The 24,956-nt window shown below is 34.3% G+C and overlaps 1 protein-coding gene and 5 non-coding genes across 7 annotated transcripts in view; 2 read left to right on the top strand and 4 right to left on the bottom strand.

The window, feature by feature from the left end:
• The window catches only part of LOC106141451 (uncharacterized), an 85,483-nt gene that overhangs the window by 36,286 nt on the left and 24,241 nt on the right, over positions 1-24,956 (bottom strand). For both annotated transcript variants that reach the window (XM_060951690.1, XM_060951689.1), the window contains exons 2-4: positions 20,645-20,673; positions 5,456-5,818; positions 369-439 (exon numbers count right to left, since the gene is read on the bottom strand). In XM_060951690.1, the coding sequence (XP_060807673.1) occupies positions 369-439; positions 5,456-5,612 (228 nt within the window). In that variant the 5' untranslated portion in view covers positions 5,613-5,818; positions 20,645-20,673. The remainder of the gene's footprint in view (positions 1-368; positions 440-5,455; positions 5,819-20,644; positions 20,674-24,956) is intronic.
• Positions 1,023-1,095, bottom strand: Trnar-ucg (transfer RNA arginine (anticodon UCG)). Its single transcript has one exon. It is a non-coding gene; the product is annotated as a tRNA-Arg (tRNA).
• Trnas-cga (transfer RNA serine (anticodon CGA)) lies at positions 2,578-2,659 on the bottom strand. Its single transcript has one exon. It is a non-coding gene; the product is annotated as a tRNA-Ser (tRNA).
• Positions 11,967-12,085, top strand: LOC132903471 (5S ribosomal RNA). Its single transcript, XR_009657424.1, has one exon. It is a non-coding gene; the product is annotated as a 5S ribosomal RNA (ribosomal RNA).
• Trnae-cuc (transfer RNA glutamic acid (anticodon CUC)) lies at positions 12,483-12,554 on the top strand. Its single transcript has one exon. It is a non-coding gene; the product is annotated as a tRNA-Glu (tRNA).
• Positions 21,201-21,273, bottom strand: Trnam-cau (transfer RNA methionine (anticodon CAU)). Its single transcript has one exon. It is a non-coding gene; the product is annotated as a tRNA-Met (tRNA).

The raw sequence follows: 24,956 nt of genomic DNA on the forward strand, positions 1-24,956 counted from the left end.
TACCTACCTACCTATTAATTATGTACACGAGCCAATGCCTTTCTTTACAATTTTCGGTCGTGGGCCTGCTGGAAGAAATTTCTGGTTCTGGTTATTCAGTTATGTAAATCACTAGTAGAGAGTAAAATCACTAGTACTAGAGTACCTACCTAATACATATATGCGTTGAGTGTCAGTTAAAAATGTATTTACTAGTCATTATCAATACATACATACACACATATAGTCACGTCTATATCGCTTGCGGGGTAGGCAGAGCCACAGTCTAGTATTTTACTACCCCCAACGTTATAAAAAATAAAGTACCTACCTACCAATTCCAGTTACTACCTACCAGTACAACTTTATAATAAAACAACAAGGCTTACCCGATGTGCATACGCTAAGTGCCAATGTACCGTGAATGCAGATCCAGCTAAAAATGTCGTTTTCAACGATCCTGAAATAAAAGAAAACAAAATTATAAACAAAACAAAAATAAACAATTTAACATTAAATACGCCATCTATCATCGAGTAGTTGAACTTTAACCCGGCACATTAGTTACATAACTCGGCAACAGATGTCGCAAGCAGGTGTAACTTCTTTATGTACGTGAGAACGCGTTTTCGGCATTTCTTTATGTTACCGCAAATAAATACTTGATTACATAATGCAGCACGATTCTCATGGTTGCTTACCTATTTCCCTAGTTTTCGAAACTGTATTAGACAACGTTTTATTCATTATCTCGGCCTACAATAGGTACCTATCACGGTTATAATCGATTTGATTCATAACATTTAATGCAAACCTACGTTATATTTATTGAAAATAATAGGTTGCTACATGTTACATCTACATACATCTGTTTCGTCTTTTTGAGAGATGTGTTTTAGGAAAATAAGTAATAAAAAAATTGGAAATGTTCAAAACGTTGTGTATACATTTTTTACGTCCCCTTTCAATCATAAAAATAAATGAAAAAAATGACAAATTATTTCAAAGAAAAAATACAATCCGAACAAAAAAAGTATTTTATACGACCGTGACAGGACTCGAACCTGCAATCTTCGGATCCGAAGTCCGACGCCTTATCCATTAGGCCACACGGTCAAGTGACGTAGATGCTGATAGTACATATCAGTTGCCGCAGTGATATTGCGCGCACATTTTCATTGATTTTTCATACATAAACAGATTGTCCTGCGCATTGATATCTTAATCAATCATTTAGTCAGTCTCCTGTTGAATCATCTTTGTATAGAATAGAATAGATTTATTTTAAAAATTGGATGCTTGGTATCACTTATTACATACATACATACATAAAATCACACCTCTTTCCCGGAGGGGTAGGCAGAGACTACCTCTTTCCACTTGCCACAATCTCTGCATATTTCCTTCGCTTCATCCACATTCATAACTCTCTTCATGCAAACTCGGCGCTTTCGAGTACTTTTGACCTGACCCTTTACCAGGACGTCCTGGTAAAGGGTCACTGACGTAACATAACTTAAATATAATTATATTACTACTATGGAGCGCTTTCAAAGCTCATATAATTAAAATAAGATAAGAAAGATTGGGCGAAAATCCCACGGAAATTATAGTTTTTATTTAAAACTTTATTGAGCCTCTATGGAAAAATAGGCGGAATTAATGCAAAAAAATTCTCTACCAGTCAACTTTTAAAAAATTGCAAACAAATCCGGTGTCAATTTAAGAGTAAGAATAAAAGCATACACCAATGTTTTTTTATAGACATACATCAATAAGAATATAGATATACATACATATATATTACTTTCACCGGTATGAAAAGTACCTATCCCTAAATACGCTCTCCTTCAGGTTCTTAAGTGTGCAAAAATTCAATAAGATTTGTTCAGTAGATAATGCGTGAATAGGTAACAAAAAAAACAAACTTACTTTCGCATTTATAATTTTAGTTGGGATATAACATAAGGTAAGAGTCGGGTAAGGAAAAGTTGAGGCAGTATTGATACTAGAAAACCCTAAGCTTTACAATGACTTTCCCAAAACATACTCGTAAGATATTCCCGGCACCAATAGAAAAATAATAGGACGAAGCTATCCCTTACCCATGGATGTCGTAAAAGGCGACTAGGGGCTTATAAACCGGGGATTTTTAGGCAATGGGCTAGCAACCTGTCACTTACAGCTGACCGTAATCTATAAGTCTATTCAACACTATTGGCTCTGTCTTCGCCGTAAGGGTCATAGACATGATTATAGTATGTATGTAGAAAATGTGAATTTAAGACAAACTTACATTAAGCTTTGAAAGTAAAAGTTGAGAAACAAATCAACTTGAGAAAGTAAAACATTTATACGAAACGAATGCCATTGATAATTAAATAGTTGCCGCTATCTATTTAATTGTTTTAAGAAAGGCTACAATGCAGAGAAAAAAGTTGGAAGGCGGACCCTGGGCCCCTAAAACACTTCTGTAGAAGGTGCTGCCGGGAATAAGAAAGAATAAATTCAAAAACTATAAATCCAACAGCTAATAAATCAATCGAAAACAATGAAGAGGCCTTTCTTAAAAAAATACATGAAAGCATTAAAAAAATACGCAGCCGGTAGGATTCGAACCTACGCTCCCAGAGGGAATCTGATTTCGAGTCAGACGCCTTAACCACTCGGCCACGACTGCACATCGGCGAAGGTCGAAATTACGCAACGGATTGTACATCATACTTTTATGCTGTATTTAAGGGGGAGTACAATGCGGAGAGGAATAATATCATGACCAGCACAAACACCCTGAAGAGTCACAGAGGTCAGAAGAGGTACCCGATTATAATTCCTGTCTGAGGTCAATGACTCTTCAAGGGAATCTTAATCGGTTGCTTGATTGTGCTACCTAGGTACCTAGCCTACTGCAGGATAGCAGCTATAGAGGAACCCTGGACTCCGCTACGGCGAGAAGAAGACGCAACTAATAATACCTGTACTGATTTTATCCATCGACATACATACATACATACATTCAAATAGTGACAGGTTGCTAGCCTATCGCCTAAAAGAAGAATCCCAGGTTTATACGCCTATTAGCCTTTAGTCGCCTTTTACGACATCCAAGGGAAAGAGATGGAGTGGTCCTATTTTGATAATAATATTCAAAAATATCTTTACTCTGTACTTTGTAAATTCTTCATTCCTTCAAAAAAATTTATATATTAAGGAATAAAACGCTGTAAAGAACACAAAAGTGACTGACTCATAGCCAAATTGAGTTGTCAATTGTTGATTCCAAACGATACGAATAAGGTAAGTTGATGTGTTGTGTTGGTCGTGGGGTCAAGCAATTACCCATTGGAGTAACCATTGCGGTATGCAATTATATGATTTACTGTCGGTAGGTATGTCTACAATGTTATGCAAAAAAAATTAAAGATTTCGATACATACATACATACATATGGTCACGTCTATATCCCTTGCGGGGTAGACAGAGCCAAGAGTCTTGAAAAGACTGAATGGCCACGTTCAGCTAATTGGCTTAATGATAGAATTGAGATTCAAATAGTGACAGGTTGCTAGCCTATCGCCTAAACAAAGAATCCCAAGTTTGTAAGCCTATCCCTTAGTCGCCTTTTACGATATCCATGGGAAAGAGATGGAGTGGTCCTATTCTTTTTTGTATTGGTGCCGTGAACCACACGGCATTTCAGATTTCGATCTCATACCAATTTAGGTAAAGTCAACTTATGATCGCCATTTTTAATTGCTCATCAAATCCTTTGTTTATGCGCTTTATCATTGTCAATTACATACATACAAAAAATCACGTCTTCTTATTCCTTACGGGGTAGACGTAGCCAACAGTCTCGGAAAAAACAGAAAGGCAACGTTCAACTGTATGGCTTAATGATAGGGTTGAGATTCAAATAGTGACAGGTTGCTGACCCATCGCCTAAAAGAGGAATCCCAAGTATATAAGCCTGACCCTTAGTCGCCTTTTACGACATCCATAGGATAGAGATGCGAGTGTTCCTATTCTTTTTCTATTGGTGCTGGGAACCACACGGCATAACTTATTACGTATGTTAAAATCTTAAAAACACAATGCCAGCTTATGTAAAAAAAAAGAAGTTGAATAATATTTCATCTGTTTACATTTTAGACTTCAAACCGACCTCGGCGCCTAGGTCATTGGCCTGTGAGTCACCTGTAGTGATGGTTCGAGGTAGGTCAGGTACACGATCTAGTGTTTAGGCTTGTAAGTACTCAATGGTGACCTGGATTCTAGATGAGTTTGTGTGTGTGTAATATTCTGTTAAGCTTTCTTCTGATCACACTGGACATATTTGTTATATCTAGAGGTACTCGTAGTATACATACATATATTTAATCACGTCTATATACCTTGCGGGGTAGACAGAGCCAACAGTATTGAAGAGACTGATAGGCCACGTTTCAGCTGTTTGGCTTTAAGATAGAATTGAGATTCGAATAGTGACAGGTTGCTAGCCCATCGGCTAAAAAAAGAGTCTCAAGTTTGTAAGCCTATCCCTTAGTCGCCTTTTACGACATCGACGGGAAAGAGTTGGAGTGGTCCTTTTTTTTTTTTTGTATTGGTGCCGGGAACCACACGGCATACATACGTACATATAGTCACGTCTATATTCCTTGCGGGGCAGACAGAGCCAAAAGTATTGAAGAGACTGATGGGCCACGTTTAGCTGTTTGGCATTATGACGGAAATGAGATTCAAGTAGTGACAGGTTGCTAGACTATCACTTTACAAGAAGACAGCCTATGTACATTATACACATAAAAATTAAATTAATTTTAATATAAGTACACCTTTTTAGAACTCCTTATAATTATGAAGTCAACTGTTTTCTCCCTCAACATAATAATCGTAACATTCGGAAATAATTTGCATATATTGTCACGAAATAAACATTCGTTTGATTTATGAAATCGGTAGCTAATAACTCGGTTTACCTAATATTGTCACTTAATTTATAGTTTCCTGTATAATAAATAAGATTTCAGTAAAGTTGTTTTGACATACAATTAAAATTTCAAATGAATACATAACATTGCTTCCGGTTAATTCGTCTATATGTTTCTATTTTTACTAGCAGTCCCGGCAAACGTTGTTTTGCCATATAAATATTTGTTTTAAGTAATTTCTAGTTAAAAAAAATGTTAAAGGTGGACAACCCTCATCACTAAGGGTTATGAAAAATAGATATTGCCCGATTTTCAGACCTACTCAATATGCTCATAAAATTTCATGAGAAGTGGTCAAGCCGTTTCGGAGTAGTACTTACGGGAACGAACATTGTGACACGAGAATGTTATATATAAGACTAGCTGCGCCCGCTACCACGTCCGCGTGGATTAATTATTTTGGGCTTGGTTTGATCAAAGTCACAGAAGCAAGCTAATTTATATTCCAGTACAGAAAAACTTTAAATGGAAATATTTCAAATTACCTTTGGGCATCCCACATGGCGGCTTCGTCCTGGAATTGTCCAGAAAGTCCAAATCAAACCTCCTCGCCGGCGGGTACGTCAATGCAACATGTCCACACACACAAACAAGCACTACACATAACACAACACAAAGCAGCGTCACTTTGTACAACGCCATCTTGTTTTCAATCACTTCACTCACTTCCACTAACTATAATCTGATTTCAATTTTCTTCATCTCTCAAATTTTAATAAAGTTTTCTTTATTAGTTTTTTGATCATCGTTATTTATATTGATTTTAAAGCTTTAGTTTTCTATATTATTTTTTTAATTCACCGTCACTGTATTGACATTTCCATTTGAATCCTTCGCGATCCGTAAATCTGAAACAACAAAAAAAAACAATCGTTACAAGACGGATATAAACATTATAAAAGAAAGACTGTACAAAGAAAATAACCTACTAACAAGACATACTAATAAAGACTCAACGAAAAAAAAAGAAACACATTCTTAAGGAACAAATATATTTCCCTATAACCAATTCTAAATATCAAATAAAACCGAATATCTACGGAACAACTGATATCTACAGTTACTAGTAACTTCAACATCTAAGACGAAATAATGATAGACAGTGAAGATCATAAATATATATCCACAATCAAATCTATCACATTATTTCCATTGTGGCTGTCATTATGTCTTACATAAACATCACGTTAGCTTTCAAAGAAAGTTTTCAACAAACACTTGCCTCTGGTTTCGTTTCTAGCCGCGATAAAATTGCTCCAATTTTCCAACGTAATGATACCTCGTTTGGAGACAACAAAACCGTCGGGATTGGAAATTGATCCGGCTTCAATAACTATAGGAAATTATTAGGAATTGTCAGCGACTTCGAATAGTTTCGTATATTTAAGCAAATTTTCTTATATTCATTATGGAACATACAAGTCTTTATCTCCCAACTTCGTCCGCGTGGAATAGTTATTTTGGGCATCATCGAAGCCTTCAAGGATGAATAATTTTCCCCATTTTTTTTTTCACATTTTCCATTATTTCTCTGCTCGTTATTGTTGCAGCATAATGCTGGCTCTGTCTACCCCGCCAGGGATATAGACGTGATTATATGAATAAATTAATGAATGAGAAATTTTAAATCCTTTTTTCACAATAGTTATAGAGTATAGGCAACAAACAAGAATTTCAAACTTAATGCCTATAATAAACAGACTAATTGTGAAATTACAAAGCATTTGTGCCTGATTACTCGTGGATGACTGACAGAAATTATACATCATATCAGTATTACAAAAGATCTCAATAAAGTGTTAAGTACTACTTGTCCCTTTCATTGCCTTTACGGTAACAGCAATGGATGATCAAGGTAAACGAGATTTGATGTTGTGCCTGTACATACATATAAAAATATTTTATATCAGACTAGTTATAAGATAAATTACTGTAAAGTTTCATGCAAATTTTATTGAATTATAAACGAAATAATTACGACGATATCAGACTTTATATTATTTAAACTTGGGATTCTTGTTTTAGGCGATAAGCTAGATACCTGTCACTATTTAAATCTTAATTCTATCATTAAGCCAAACAGCTGAACGTGGCCTATCAGTCTTTTCAAGACTGTTGGCTCTGTCTACCCAGTCCGCAAGCGACAAAGGCGTGATTTTGTATGTATGTACATTATAAATAAGTATAGTCTGGCGTACGTTTTGCGTACAGTTTTAATTTGCGTTATGCGCAAATTCTCTGCGAAAAGTTTCGCCATCTCTTATTCTATAATATTAAATAATTATTATTATTATCTTTAATCTCAAGCTACATCAAGCTAATGTTTATTAAAATATAACAAAAGCATCGTTACCATTGAAAGAAATAAAAAACATGATAAAATGCTTAAAAATCAATATGTCAATATTTAAGAAATGACTTGCTCTTAAATCTTTATCGCGCTTTTTCAATTAACAACTTTACGCTCTCAGCTGTAAGGATTAAATCGTCTTGGCAACAATATGAAGGAATATTAGTATGTAAGTAACAATAATAGTCTGTCTGTGTGTCCGTCACACTCTACGGACGTAACTTTCTCTGCTACAATGAACGCGTCTCTTGTTATTTATATTAACTTTTGTTTTCACTTTGCATTCGGAAGCTAAGTGGTTTCGACGCCATATTTTTGTTATTGGATGGTTATTACACGTCATGCCGTGTTGTTCCCGGCACCAAAAAAAAAACCGTTCCATATCTTTCCCATGGATGTCAAAAAAGGTGACTAAGGGATAGGCTTATAAACTTGGGATTCTTCTTTTAGGCGATGGGCTAACAACCTATGTCTATGTGAATCTCAAATATATCATTAAGACCGCTAAACGTGGCTTGGTCTTTATGAGACTGTTATGGATTTCCACTTGCTAAGATTTCTAACATTATATATAATTTCTTGTTCTTTTATTCACTCTCGACGATCATATCCTCTTAATTGATTTTTTTTTCATTCTTATATTGACACCTAATTAATATTACTCGACTTCCTCTTTAGTAAGGGTGAAATTGTCACAAACGAAGGGATATGAGGACCATGTATTTATAACTAAGATCTCCTGATAAAAATTATTTACAGTATTTAAGTCCTAGCCATCATATTATCCTATCCTACTTATAAATGTAAATGCTAAAGATTGAGTAAATGTGTGTTTCTTTGTTAGTCTTTCACGCAAAAAAATACTGAAAGGATTCATTAAAACTTTGCATTTAGTTACATTTAGTTACAACATAATAAGTTAAAATTTATAGAGTTTTAAGGCGGACAAAGTCGCGAGTAACTAGAAGTTCAATAAACCTTACTACAAGCTTACTTTTTCTGCAAAACAATCCACAAATCATTCCGGAAAGATTACGATTGTGATAAAAGTAATTGACTTATGCTATAAGAGTAATGGCGTAACTTTGAACAATAAATTACACTTGCATAATAAAAAAAACGGCTAGAACAAAAATATAAATCAGATAAGCTTTTGTGATCAAACATTGATGAATAACTTGATGATTTGATCAATATCTCTAGTTGGGGACATGGTTTGTCATTTTCTAACCTTGATGAAATGTCGACTTGTTTTTTCATACTACTTACATGTATTAACACAACACAAGGTTATGATATGCGTAAAATATTGACTATTTTAATGTCCCAAATTCACGTCGAATACAAAAGAAATAAAATATATAAGTACTTATAATAACTTATTCCTTGACCATATTCAAAAGTCATCGCAAAAGGTAGTTTTTGTGCACATATGTACATACATGAAGCGTCGGAATTTTCACATTATATTTTAAACTCGCTGTGCTCGCGACTTCGTCCGTGTGTAAAAGTTATTTTGGGCATCATTGAAGGATTCAAGGATGAATAATTAACCCCGTTTTTTTCACATTTTCCATTACTTCTTCGCTTCTAAAAGTTGCAGCGTGATGTTATATAGCCTAAAGCCTTCCTCGATAAATAGTCTATTCAACATAAAAATAATTTTTCAATTCAAACTAGAAGTTCCTGAGATTAGCGCGTTCAAATAAACTCTTCAGCTTTATAATATTAGTATAGATAAGCATCGTGTAAAAGCTCTGTCTAATTATAATCATGTTGTTAATAATTAAATGTCAAATACGTAATAAGCTGCAACCACGACAATAAAAGATTTTCGGAAATTCAAAAGAGCACTTTTTTAATTTAATTCTATGGACCACTTTCTGATGTAGCACGTACTATAGCTCGTAGATCAAAAATGTATTTGCGTCATTCAAATTGCAAATATTGAACAAGGCGTGGGCGTAACGTTATCAGAAAGAGGAATCCGAGTGAAAGTTACCACCTGCCGCTGCCGCCGTGGTCACTCTAGTGGTTCCTACTCACAGTTTTATGAGGCTGCATACAGCGAAAATCTTATTGTAAGCGATCGTTTACATACATACATATAATCACGTCTATATCCCCTGCGGGGTAGACAGAGCCAACAGTCTTGTAAAGACTGATAGGCCACGTTCAGCTGTTTGGCTTTAAGATAGAATTGAGATTCAAATAGTGACAGGTTGCTGGCCCATCGCCTAAAAAAGAATCCCAAGTATGTAAGCCTATCCCTTAGTCGCCTTTTACGATATCCATTGGAAAGAGATGGAGTGGTCCCATTCTTTTTTGTATTGGTGCCGGGAACCACACGGCAGCGATCGTTTACATATCGTGAAATGTTAACGGTCAGGTGCGTGTATTAGGTACTTGAGACTTCTTGAGCTTGTCAAAGTACTTTAAGCCGAGCCTTAGTTTGTATAAGTTATTATTGTATAAGTTATGAAAGTCCTGTCTTTTTAAGACTGTTGGCTCTGTCTACCCCGCAAAGGATATAGACGTGATTATACATATGTATGTATGAAAGTTATGGGAGAGTAGCTGTTTTTTTTTTCTGAGAGATTTATTAATGATAAATTTTATTTTGTACAATTTAATAAATTTATAAATTTTATAATTAATGAGAGAAGATTTAATTATATGTTTTATTTCATTTAACTTCAATTCCAAGTTATTCGGAAATAATTTTCCTGCATCACGCTTCAAGTGAAATTAAAATTTCCGTTCCTAAAACTTAGATTTTAAAGATAAGTATGTTTGACTCGTCATTAAAAAAAGTGGTTATGGCGTGAAAGCGAGCAAGACAGACAGAATTTCGCATCTATTTATGCTGATCTGGAAGCGAAGAAAAAACATAGTGTGTTACTAGCCCATTGCCTGGCTAGCCCATGACTGGTTACTAGCCCATTGCCCAAAAGAAGAATCCCAAGTTTATAAAGCTATCCCTTAGTCGCCCTTTACAGACTTCCATGGGAAAGGGAAGGAGTGGTCCTTTTCGTTTTTTTTTATTCTTCTATTCCAGCTTCTATTTCCAAGAAAATTGTAGAAGTCAATGAAAGAAGCTATTAAACTTGGGATTCTTCTTTTAGGCGTTGAAGTTGCAATCTGTCACTGAATCTCAGTTCAAACTGCAGAACCTGGCCTTCCAGTCTTTTTGTTGGCTGTCTCTACCCCGTTGGAGAAAAAGACGTGATTATATGTATGTATGTATGTAGTTACAGGTGAAGCTTATGCAAACAAACGAAGATCGAATGAAATTTTCAGTTTGCACAAACAATAAACATTCAAATTCAACAGGCCGGTTTCAACAAACGCTGCCCAGCAGCGGTGTCAAAATACCATTGTTATGTCAACGAGATTTCAAAGCAAATAACGGCTGTGGGATGATTCTGTAACTACCTAATGTTATTATTCTCATGTTTTCAGTGTCGTATATGTAATGTTTTTATATATTTATGTATCTACAACAAGGGAAATAAGAAAAAAAACTTAAAATAAAGAGAAATTCAGTACAAGGGCACTAATTATTTTTAGAGTAATTTCTTCCAGCAGGCCCACAATGTTTTATGATTATAATATTTTTTTTTTTCATTTAATTTAGTTTTGTAAGAAATTATCAATCTTAATAGATATAGCCCAAAATATAACAGCTTCGAAATATATCACTACATAGTATAAAACAAAGTCGCTATTTTAGTCTGTTTGTCTGTATGCTTAAATCTTTAAAATTACGCAACGGATTTTGATGCGGTTTTTTGTAACAGGTAGAGTGATTCAAGAGGAAGGTTTTTATGTATAATTTTTTCCGAATTTTGCACCCGTGCGAAGCCGGGGCGGGTCGCTATTTATACATAAAAGTAAACTTTTTAGATAATGAAGCCTAAGTAAGTAGGTACTACATACTTCCCAACACCCCAACCCCAATCAGAGTTTGGAATAATAAGAGACTAATTTCTATGCCCAAAATGCACTTTTTTTCTGATAGTATATTTTTCTCTTAAATTTATGAATGTTTGAATGAAAGGGACGACATAAATAGAACAATAAAAAAATTAACTGATTTTAAACTTTCGCGTGGCATTATCCTGTTTATAAAGGTAACTAACTATGTTACATGATTCGAAACGTTGAATGGGCATTGTTGATTATAAAAATTTCGTTTGGGCTGACATGTCAACACTATAAAAGCTCTCAAAAAGCAGAATAAAAAAAAACAAGAATATGGCGCGGAAATTTTTTCAAGTTGTAATATAAAATAATAAAACACTGATCAATAATTCATGTGCTATTCCGAATCACCCATTCACAGACATTACGCAACAGTAAGGGCATCTGCATTTACAATTTGAAGGTGTTCTCTGACCGGTTTAGAAAACAGACGTGACGAGTCAATATAATCATAATTCGTCAAATTGCATGCCGTTTATCATGTCAAGACTTCATTAGGTACTTATGGCCTTGTTGCCTTATTAGTACGTTATACTTTTGCAAACCATTGTATGTAAAAAATAAAGTTAGTGTTTTGCATAAAATGTTGAATGAATCGAAGCAATCTGCCCCTTAAGAAGTGAAGAAATACAATAGTGATTCTCAATTTTGGAAGCTCTATCGCCAACGTCCATACCACGTTGAAAACACCGGTTCTCGTCCGATCACCGAAGTTAAGCAACGTCGGGCGTGGTCAGTACTTGGATGGGTGACCGCCTGGGAACACCACGTGATGTTGGCTTTTTGCGGCTTATTTAGTATTTTTTTACTCACTTCTTCGCCTTTTATTTTTTTTTTACTAACTACACACCATAGCAGCAATCTACAGGCAACATAAAAGAGCCCGACAATAATGAACTGATTGACAAATCTTTTCTCATGCTTTTTGAAGAGATACCTACCTATTGCGGAACACCTTGTTTTCCCATGGTGTTTTATGATGCACTTAATTACGGTGTTGCCAAATAGAATCTCGGCTACTTACTGTTTTAGAATACACACAAAGACATTATTGAAAATCACGTCTTCATATTTAACGAGGCAGACCAGACACACAGAACCCATAGTTGGGTACATATTCAGTTTTATTGGCGGCAATACAAATGTAACTGTTCAATATTTTCAACACGGTTGATATATCCGATATGGTCTAGTGGCTAGGATACCTGGCTCTCACCCAGGAGGCTCGGGTTCGATTCCCGGTATCGGAATAAGTTTTTTGTCCAAAATATTTTTATTTTTGTGAATGTATACAAGCTGCTTAGCCGCGACTTTGTCAGTGTTAGTTACATCTTATCTTTGTCAGTCATAATTTTAGGGCTTTCCGTAGATGCAAAAACGAAACCCAAACAGTTAATATTAGAGCTCTAGTTTTTTGTATCCCGAGAGGTAGGCAGAGGCATCTTTCCACTTGCCACGATCCCCGCATTTCGGCTTAATCTTCCTTCAGGTAGTTAAAGTAAATATGCACATTGCCCACGTAAAATAAAGTCTGGATTAGGCAGTTTGGTACGGGTGAACAAGAGGAAATAATATTAATTAATTAACGCCATCTATCATCAAGTAGTAGTACATACTTAAGCCAAGGTATCAACATTAGATATCAAATCAAAATACACTGTTCATTATCACAGTAAGGTAATAAATCTCGTGTAAATTAAATCAATACAAATAAGGTTAATACTAGTTTTTGTTAAAACTTCCTCACTACTATCCCATCCATCCTATCTTTACTATATAATATACTATCCATTACAGAGCTAAATACTTAAACAGTTACTTAAACAGACAGCGCCATCTAGTATTGGAAATAGATAGATAAGAAGAAACTAAAAAGATAAGTTTTAAAAGGGTTTAGTTTGGTTTTTTTTTAAATAGTTATTATTAGGTATGTACGAGTTATTTAATATGGACAATAAGTATTCAATAACAGTCAGGTAAGAAGATAAGGTCTAAGGAAGCTCAAAAAATACAGAATCACTCCTGCCTTGAAAATTCCCAAGTTATAGGTATGCGGCAACAGAGAATTTACAAATAGATTCAGTGGTTAAATTAATTAATGTTACTTGTTCAATCTGACTAACCAGTAATTACGGTCAGCCATGCAAAACCAGGCGAATCGTTATGTCAGATGACACTTTCGATCATTATTTATTGTTATGTCAGAATCAATCACAATATCGACTTTAATTAAGTACTTTAAATAGTCATACATGCATAGTTCTTTGTGCAAAAAATACTTTTTACCTTTTAAGACATAAGATATATATCGAGGTATACAATGAAATACACGGGGTCTGCTTTTTTAGTGAACTTTTACGCGAACGAAGTTAACGCGGGCAATAGTTAGTCATACACAAAATCGCGCCTCATTCCCGCGTACAGTCTTATTGTCAAATCATGATCCCTAAATTCTCTTTCGCTTCATCCACATTTATCACTCTCTTCATGCAAACTTGTCGACCTTTTCGAAACAGCAATAGTTTATCATTTTTCTCGCCAAGTAGCAAAAAAAATATTAAAGCGTAAAATGCGAATCAGTTTTAAGGGTATTGAACCTAAGAAAGCACAAGGTTTAAAAAAAGAAACGGGTTCCATTCCATCCACCCAGTTCACCATAGACATTTTTTTTTATTTCTCACGGTAATGGCACATAAAACGAGTTTATTGTGAAATGTTAGGTATATCTATCGAGTAGGTTGGTCACACACTCGAGTTTAATTAAAACTATTGCTCTATGCAATTAAAATTACATTGGCCAACTATGTTACGTGTATACCTACGTCGCAAATCGATAAATATTGCAATCAATCAATCGGCTAGTGATGTTCTCGATTTTCTAAGCATTCCAAGTTTCTTAGTCTTTCCTTTGATTGACTTTTGCCATTCACAGATAGATATTGACACGTTTATATCCCTTATTGGGTAGAGAGAATAATCTAATAATAAAAGACTGAAAGACCACGTTCAGCTGTATGGCTTTATGTTCGAATTGAGATTCAAATAGTGACACAGGTTAATTAGCCCAGAACCACCCAGTTAACATTTTATTTTTCTTTGCTGCATGGCCAACAAATACCTACCTACGTTTTCTACACCTTCTTATTAATATTTATCAATGATCGTATAAGTTTCTATTGTATTGTGTTAAGGTGTAATAAAAGCTGATAAAATCAGATGTTGTCTAACACTAGAGCATGGTGAAATAAAGATGACGTTTCCTAACTTTTACGACGAAATAGAAAGTAAGCGTTCGTTTTATTTACCTTTTGTAGGTGACAAAATACTTTTTCACATTTTTCAAAGGCGCTGCCCTCATTTGAAATAAATCGTTTTATCTGAAACGAAGTCGAAAGCTAGTTCTACCTTGAATTATTGGAAGTTAGTTAATTTGGCTAGTACAACTGCGTTTATTATATTATGTAGTTTTCTAAGTTAATATATGAACATTGCTATGTCAATTATAGCTTATTAAAGTAGAAATAAAACATCTCGTTTAATTATAGTAATAATACTAGCCCAATAAACCACTGGCAATATTATCTAGTAATTTGATGAAGAACATAATTATAATTCTCCGAGTCATTGTTTTAGAAAAAATAAAATAAAATTAGTGCAGCACTGCGCCGTTGAAAAATTTGAAAAGGATAGCGTTGCTATATTATTTATATGAAGTGTGGTTAGGTAGATCTACTTAAGTCTAGTTTATAAGTGATGTTAATTTTAAGCCTTCAATCGTTTACACGTGTATTATATGATTAACTTAAACAGTAAAGTGAGTTTAAGTAATATTGTTTTTTGCTTAAAAAGTTTAAAAACTGTCCCTAAAAATGCTTTGAGCATTTTTACAAAATTACTCATTTTTTTACTTAAGATGGAGTTGAAAATAAAGAAAGTAATGTTTCTGTTTTCTTTCACTGAGGTAAGTATATCTGTCAAAAACACAATTACAAAACTAAATGAAATTATCTAATCTTGCCACGGTGGAAGCTATTGTTCTGTGAAAACGGTTTCTAAGGGCTTAAAAAAATGTTTTACGCAATTCGTTGCGATCTTGAATTGTTTTTGTGGCTAACTTTCCTTCGATTGGAGACTATAATACTCACCATTGCCGTGTGGTTCCCGGCAATTAAGAATAGGAAAAACTCCCATTTTTTTCCTATGGATGTCGTAAAAGGAAACTAAGGGATAGGCTTATAAACTTTGGATTTCTCTTGTAGGCGATGGGCTAGCAACCTGTCATTATTTGAATCTTTTTCCAAACGCCATCCAGCTGAACATGGCTTTACAGTCTTTTCGAGACTGTTGTCTCTGTCTTCTCCGCAAGGGATATAAACGTGAGTATATGTTTGTATGTATAGCCAATTTAATGTGCCTGGTTGACAGCAACTTTGAATAGGATCACTAAACAGAAAAGACAGAAAGTCGTAAACGCGACTAAGGGAATTGGAGAAGTGTAGTGCAAGGTTCCATGCTTGGGAAAAAACAAAGTGACTGACAGCTGCTTCTCTTCTTGCGTTGAAAGGTTGCGGAGGTCAGACGGGAGTCTTCTTCTCTTCCCTGGTCGCGTTATGTGGGATCGGGTCTTCTCACTTTTCTGCGCCAAGACGTTCGGTCTTGGGTTGTCGGTTCTGGCAACTGGGCTTGCGTGAGATTCTATTGCATATTTGACCACCAGGTCGATGGCGGGCGGCCTCTTCCTCTTTTCAGTCGGGAGTCGCTTCGTGTTAAAACCTGACTCACCCAAGACATGATCCATGGTCAAGGGCGAACCCCGGGGCTCCTCTCCAGAGTGGTGAGGATGTAACCGGGACTAACATCATGAGGAAGATGTTATGGTTGTAATGACTCCACCGACGAAGCAATGCCGTTAAAAATAAATCTTTGACTCATTCTTGACTTGAGTGTTCCCCTCTCAACACGAAAATCATTGGTAAAAGTAAAAGTCGAAAGATTTATTGATTTATGCGTTAAAAGGTTTAAAGATGTAGGAAAACCATGAAAAAAAAATGAAGTACAACCATTTATAACTTTTAAATTTGTAATTATCTATGATTGTGCTTCATAATAGTACTATTATAATAGTTCTACATAATAGTAGTTATTATATAGATATATTATAAGATAGAAAAATCTTTCATAGCGCGAATTAATCGGAACAACGCCATCTAGCGGAAATATATGGAGTTTTGGTTTTTGACTTATACGAGTAATTTTTATTCTCGGATGATGTACATAATATACATACCTAACAAATCTTAAATATAAAATTCTCGTGTCACAATGTTCGTTCCCGTACTCCTCCGAAACGGTTTGACCGATTCTCATGTAATTTTGTAAACATATTGAGTAGGTCTGAGAATCGGCCAACATCTTTTTTTCATACCCACAAAATGCTTAACAACTTTTGCCGGGACAGCCAGTAGGAAAATAACAACGGGTCTATCACTTCGCTACACATTATAAAGTAAATACATACTTACTACATACATACACGCCTGTTTCCCATTGGTAATATTTTTGCGGTTGAGACATCATTTGAATTAAAGCCGCGTACTGAACTAGGGGTTTGTGTGAGTTTTACTCGATCAAACGCGTCGAGCAAGTAAACGCGAATTTGTATTTGATTTGATCAGCGCCACCTAGTGGTAACGTTATGGCACTAATGCAATCCCATACAAATTCGTGATTACTTGCCCGGCGCTTTTGATCAAGTAATTCAAATTCAAATTCAAACTTTTATTTGCATAATATGAGTACAACAAGGTCTTAAATATAATGTATAACAGATCTTCATATTTACCCTTTCGGGTGTTGCAAACATTTTTATGTATTAGTAGACATACAAACTTATACATAAAATACGCACTCTCACTCCCACTCTCTCTCTCACTCCTCTGTCTGCTATATATGTACGGCTATGAGCGAGATAGCAGGAGATACATATTTTGTTTTTATGTTTTTTAACAATTTATTATTAATATTTACACATAAGTACCTATTCATCAGTAAGGAAAAGTTATGGCAAATGCAGGATTATATTTGCAAAATTGTCGGTGTCTCGAATCGTTTCTCCACGATCGTTCGGTTATATTGACAATTTTCACTGTTTCACGGTTGTACAAGTAGATGACAAATTGATGTTACTCTGTGACAAATTTAAGCATGTAATGTAACAAAATGGCTGTTTGCAGAAGATTTTGAAATAATTAACCTACTACAAACTTAATTGCTAAATCTTTTTGTCATTTTACAAATGAAAATCTATGAAGAAATTCTTTTAAAAACAAACCAAGACTCTTGCGTAAAATTAATATCTATACTACCTATATTCATATTTAATTTAAACCGTTCGCGTTAAAAAAAGTCGAAGCGTGCCTTTATTCTGTGAAGAAAAAGAACACAAAAATTATATAGTATGAGTAGTAGAAGAAAGAAGAGAACTATATTCAGACAAAACTTGTTCAGAACAACTTAACCTCAAAAACATCGTCTAATAAGGTTTACGCCTTGACATTACACCATTAGTTATTCATGATGACTCAACGTCCTTGAAATTATAATTAATTATTACCTTATGTAATTGCATAACACATTTTATAAACAAAGATGGTTTTATCCGTGACTGTAGTTTTGTAAAGCTAAAATGTTGCAAGTTGTGATCTTGAGTGAAGTGATTTGAGTTTACATTAAGTTATTAATAGATGGCGTTGCTCTTCCACATCGCGCTATGAAAACGTTTTGGCGAATTTATAGGTCGCTGTGAATTCAGAGTGTTGAAGTGTTTCTTCTTTATTTAAAAGCTTGCTTGATTGTGAATGAAATCATGAATTATAAATTAAGACTCAAAAGCGGCTTTATCCTTATTTCAATCTCCTTTTTATTTGCAGTAATGTTATAATTAAAATACCTACCACATATCATACATACCATAACATCACTTTTTTTACCCACTTCATCTTTTTATTAAGTGCTAGTTCCGAGAACTCATCGGTATTTTTATTTATTATTTTGATTTATAGAAGGTTTGTCCTTAAAAATCTGTCCACAGGTACATTTGTATGTGTAAGGTAGGTTCAAGATGGACGAAACCACTTTCCAATTGACGCAATAGTACGCGGAGAAATGCGAAAGGATGACACTATGTATGTTTTACTTGCTATAATATACACAATTATTTAGTGCCGTGTGGTTTCCTGCACTTTGGAATAGAACCTCTTCATATCTTTCCCGTGGATGTCGTAAATGCGATTAAGGGGTAGGTTTATTAATATGGGATTCCTCTTGTAGGTGATGGGCTAGCACCTGCAGCAACAGCACAACCTGTTTACTATTTGAATTATAATTCCATCATGAAGCCATACAGCTGAACTTGGCCTTTCTATCTTTTCTTCTATCGCTCGCTCTGCCTACCCCGTAAGCGTATAGACGTGGCTATAAGTATGTATATATGGATAATAACTTACCTTTACTTAAATATATCTTAATACATTGTTTCATTAACGGATATGGACATAAAAACATCTGGTGATAAACTCCATTATTTTTTAACGGACATAACTAAGTTAAAACTAATTTTTCTATTTAATGGACGAAACATGTTCATCTTATTCAATTAAGACAAATATTTATTATCTTAACATCAAAATGACTTTAATATTACTAATTTTAATAATAATAAAAAAGAGAAGATAATAAAAATAATATGTTCTCATCTCAATATAATCTCCTTACTCCAAACTTAACAGCGTTGCGAAATGATTACAGTCATACAAACAATTTGTCAATATATTTAACCGACCTTGAATAAAGTAGGTAATGTATGTCATAGTATGTGGGCAGGCAGTAACGTAACGAAAGCGTAGAAGCATCTTATTAGCTTTGTGTGAAAGTTAACAAAATTTTTGGTTTTTAGACCGTAATATCTAACTCATTTTGTGGTGAAATTACTCTTATTTCAGTGTGATTTATTTACAAACATATTGTTTGTTATTCGGGTTTTAAGTTTTTATCAGTTGAAAAATAGTTAACCTATAAATTAATATAAAATAATACTTTGTTTTGAATAATAATAATTTGTAATAATATTATATTATTACCATAAAAGTATTTGGTATTACACATTACACTATATTATTTTTAAAAATAAAAAAATTCATTGGAATGTACAGAGCTGCTCTCTAGGAGTTAAAAACTCAAAAATATTTTTAGTCTATCTTAAAGGCTGTTTTTTATACACCTTAAATTTCGCTTATAACATTTTATTTTATATAAAATTTACAGACATCTCATAACATAATTCAACATAATTTACAGACTAGGTATGAAAATTATGTTGAATGCGTTTTTAATTATTGAAAACACCGCCCTAAAATACTAGCGCTACTCGCCACGTGCGGCGCTAGTAGTACAAAGAAAAGAAATAAAGTAAATAGTTCACTTGGTCAAAATATTGTAATTTTTAACCAATGACGTCGAATGGCATTGGCGCTCGTGACAAAAACTGCATTCTTTATAAGTACGTGGTGTGATAATATAGCGTTAAATGTGATAATTAGATTCTAGTATGGCACGTTCTTTGGTTCAATTTCACACTGATTATAAACTAGAGATAATGAATCATACTATTTTTAATACACATTAATTAATATTTAATTAGTTTTGAAACAGCTATCATCATTATTTCTTCAAATAATGAACGAAACGTTTTTTTTACAAGTTTAGTAAAAAAAATACGAGAAATATTTATAATTAAACGATAAAGTATGTTCGTCAAGTCATTACGCTTTACGTGATGCTACTTCGCCAATCTTCGTGATAGCTCATACAGACATTTACCTACCTAAGTAATTAAGAATAATAAAAATCAATAAGAAAAATCTAGGGTTCCCATATAATTAACGAAAATTCCCAATAAGACTGCAGGAAAAATCTAATAATAACCCATTGTTTTAAATCTGCGTTTATAGTTAACCCGTGTGAGGTAAGGTTATGTTACAAAAATGCTTAATTGCTTACTTAAAATTACGTCTTTATCCCTTACGGAGTAGACAGAGCCAACAGTATCAAAAAGGAAAAGCAACGTGAGGCATCCCCTTGATATACCTATTAATTTATTTAAAAAAAGATAAACTCCTGCCACTTACAAACGTATATATAATGCGACCTTAAAACTGACTTTACAGACGTTTACATAACATGGCCGAGACTTATTTTTGTGCAAACAATGTAACTTGGAAAAATGGAACGTTTGCGTTAAATATATTAATAAGTGCACTTATTGGAGTTTTTCGTAACTTACCTTAGATTTTCTACTAAGTAGGTAGGTATCTGAAACAGAAAAACAAGAATATAATTTAACTGCGTAATTTAAGTTAAAACCAAACCTAGATACATTTTTATTTAAAAAAAAAATATGTTTCTAAGCAACAGATCCTATAAATGTCTTTATATAACACAATTTTATGATATTTAAAACATAGATTCTTAATCAGTAATATTTTTGTACAGTAGGTACACGGTATAAGGGCTAATATTTTTTTAAGGTCAAAAGTTACCCAATAGATGGCGTTAGAAATAATTTGCATAAAGTTACGTGATGTCACATGCCTGTCGAAATCTCTCAAGGTGGTATTTAGCGGTCTATTTAGAATCGAAGACAATCGTAGATTCCGCTGCGAAATGTGGGCTGACTGGTTTATCAAGTAGATTTCATTGTTTAGAACACGAGATTTGCATACGTTTACTTTCGTAATGAACACCCAAGGCACATTGAACAGGTTGGAGAAAACGGGACAAAACCTTGAAATGGTAAAATAAATATTTTAAAAGAAAATCGACGCAAATAAAAAAGGGTTTGCCCCGGGTGAGGATCGAACTCACGACCTTAAGATTATGAGACTTACGCGCTGCCTACTGCGCTACCGAGGCTTGTGAACAATTGACGAAATAGGTCATCACATGTATTTTTAATTTTAAATATTGTGATTGAGATTTTATTTTAAAGTCGATAATTCGCCTATATACAGTGACATGAGTTACATTTAATGCTTGAAATTTACTGCATACCATTTTATATTTAATCATATTAGTGAATATAAACCGCCAAAAAAAATATTCTATAAAAGTATATGTACCTATAAATATTGTATGTATAAACAAAACATTAGGTAAGTATGTAAAACCTTGTTTTTAATAGAAGATAAATTAAATAAATAACATAAAACAGTACAGTACCTACAAAGGCGGGCTTATCCCTTAGTTGGATCTCTTCCAGGCAAACTTTAACTTTTAATTATGTTGTTCTTTGAACTGAAGCGTGTAATAAGGTGAAAAAAATACTGCCCTACATATTCCACACATTTCATATCTACTACGTACGTACATACATATGATCACGTCTATATCCCTAGCGGGGTAGACAGAGCCAACAGTCTTGAAAAGACTGATAGGCCACACTCAGCTGTTTGGCTTAGTGATAGAATTGTGATTCAAATAGCGACAGGTTGCTAGCCCATCGCCTAAAATAGGAATCCCAAGTTCATAAGCCTACCCCTTAGTCGCCGTTTACGACATCCGTATGAAAGAGATGGAATGGTCCTATTCTTTTTTTGTAATGGTGCCGGGAACCACACGGCACTACACTTATCTACTATTTAGAAGTAATTCTTGCGTCTCGGCTGGTATCTCACGCAATGACGTAACAACGTTACTTTCACTCAATTAAACAGTGTTAAACGATTCACGGGCCACACCTATACTTGAATGATTCCAGTCGTTTGCTGTCTTGTCAACAAAAAACACGTAGTAAGTGATACGAGATTATCAGAGACTATGTATATAGTAGGTAGGTACAAGCGATTTCGTCCGCACGTGAAAAAAAATATTTTTACAGGCTCACTGAATTGTTTTATTATGATCAAATTAGAAAGAAATATCTTTAAATTTTAATTTATTATAAAAATTTAATGTAACTGCATGATTTCATGAAAAATGTTCTGTAGTTTTTGCGTGAATAAGTAATAAACACACACGCATCCACCTAAATTTTCGCATTTGATAGTAGGATATTCTGAAAATCTTATTTCTAATTTATTATCTTTTTAAACATTTAAACTGAAACTTAATATTGAAGTTAAAAATATAGTGATATTAAAAATAAACACTAATAAAATCAAGAAAACCAAATCGACCGTCACTAGGTTTCCATTTTAGGTCTCAGCCCCCTTTGGTCAGAGCCGTTTTGGTATCAAACGGTATTTAGATCTAGCTGTTTTAGTACAGGTCTAGAATTTAAATAGCTTAGTTCTACTTGTTCGTCTATAAAAATGGCTTCTAAATTATGATGAAAGTAAAAAAAAATCAATTTACAATACGGTGAAAATGTATATCCTACTACTATCATAAAGGCGAAAGTTTGTATGGATGTTTGTTACTCTTTCACGCAAAAACTACTGAACCGATTACCATGAAATTTGGTATGTAGGTAGCTGAAGACCCAGAATAACACATAGGCTACTTTTTATCCCAGAGTTCCCGCGGGATTGATAGGGTTTCCATGCGGACGAAGTCGCGGGCGGCCTCTAGTTTGTATATAAATATAGATCTCTTTAATCTAAATCATGGACGATACATTCGTCCATGATTGCCTGGATTTAAAAATAATAGTGGACATAAAATTAATTTGCTGCTGACACACACTTTATATGGTTTTTTTTTGTTACCAGAAGTACGAAATCTAAATTGCGATTATTTTAGGCATAATAAGTGAGAGGTGAGGCTATCCTACTAATATTATAAATGCGAAAGTTTGTGAGTATGTCAGTATGGATGTTTGTTACTCTTTCACGCAAAAAATACTAAACCGATTATGATGAAATTCGGTATGTAGGTAGCTGAAGACCCAGAATAACATATAGGCTACTTTTTAACCCGGTGTTTCCGCGGTATTGATAGGGTTTACATGCGGACGATGTCGCCGGCGCGGGCGGCCTCTAGTAATATATAATTTTCTACACTTATGCCAAACCTTTTTTGTTCACATTTCTGCATGATTATAAAGCATTTTGACGCCCACTCACTATTATGTTTAATGACGTAATACGCCATAATATTGTAAATGTGTAATGGGCTGTAACTTAGTAGTATAATTATTGTTACGGAACTATTGGAGAAAGCAGATCAAGTAAGCCCTTCACACTAACTAACTTGAAAACATAATTAGCAGAAATGTTCTCTTGTCGACGACTTCTTAATAATTTTTGAAATTACAGTGCAGACAGATTTAAAAAAAACATATTAATATATCTTTGCCGTGTGGTTCCCGGCACCAATACAAAAAAGAATAGGACCACTCCATCTCTTTCCTATGGATGTCGTAAAAGGCGACTAAGGGATAGGCTTACAAACTTGGGATTATTTTTTAGGCGATGGGCTAGCAACCTATCACTATTTGAATCTCAATTCCATCATTAAGCCGAGCAGCTGAACGTGGCCATTCAGCTTTTTCGGGACTATTGGCTCTGTCTACCCCGTAAGGGATATAGACGTGACTATATGTATGTATTCATAACCGCTTTGCGTGCTTAAACGACTTCACTCAATTCAATACGTTGAACGCGAAGTTATTCGGAGGTGAAGATTAATGGGTTTGAGTTTTTGTTGTTTATTTGTTGAGAATTATACCACCGATTATACGTTCGTCTCGCAAAAAATGGTTGATGCCAAAGAACGTCAGTACTAACGTGACCATTTTTTTTTGCGTCAGAGCGGGACGCTTACGGAATTTTTTATAGAAGTAAATAAAAAAATATAAGTACTATTGATATGTTAATTATAAATAATTATCTATAAATATAATAAAACAGTAAAAATATTTTGTCTGTACATTTAGTATTTTTGACTGACTGTTCTCGTCTGCGAGATTTGAGTGCAATGTTGATATAAAATAAGTATAAAAATTTGGTTTGTTTGAAAAAGCGGGACATTTTTGCTCTCGCTGGGGACAGCGGGACAGACAGCCTGAAAGCGGGACAATCCCGCCGAAAGCGGGACGTATGGTCACTTTAGTCAGTACACAAGTTTTTAAGTGATGTTACATGCACACTTGTTACTTTTTTATGAGAATCAGTACGGAATCCTTTATGATGGGTTTGGCTTTCAGTTTGGTTGAGTCGCTTCGTGTTAAAAGCCAACTTATCCATTTTATATATAGAAGAACCTCAAGAAGTATACTAGGATATAATAATATACAAAGATAAATACAAATTTTCTTTATTGCCTATTAAAAATACATATTTATTAGAAATATACACTATGAATATGTTGAGCAAAGGCGGACTTATCGCTAAGCAATATCTTCCAGCCAACCTTTGGGTAGTGAAAGTTAAAAACATCGATAGATAGAACCTAAAATTGAACAAAATATCGTCTAATTATTATTATTATCTTATTTTAGGCGATGGGCTAGCAGCCTGTCACTATTTGATTTGCAATTCTATCATAAAGCCAAACAACTGAAAGTGGCCTGCCAGTCTCTTCAGGACTGTTGGCTCTGTCTACCCCGCAAAAGGTACAGACGTGACTATATGTACTCGTATGTAATCATCAAATTT

Source organism: Amyelois transitella, chromosome 26 (assembly GCF_032362555.1).
Source record: "Amyelois transitella isolate CPQ chromosome 26, ilAmyTran1.1, whole genome shotgun sequence".
NCBI classification, from domain to species: Eukaryota; Metazoa; Arthropoda; class Insecta; order Lepidoptera; family Pyralidae; genus Amyelois; species Amyelois transitella.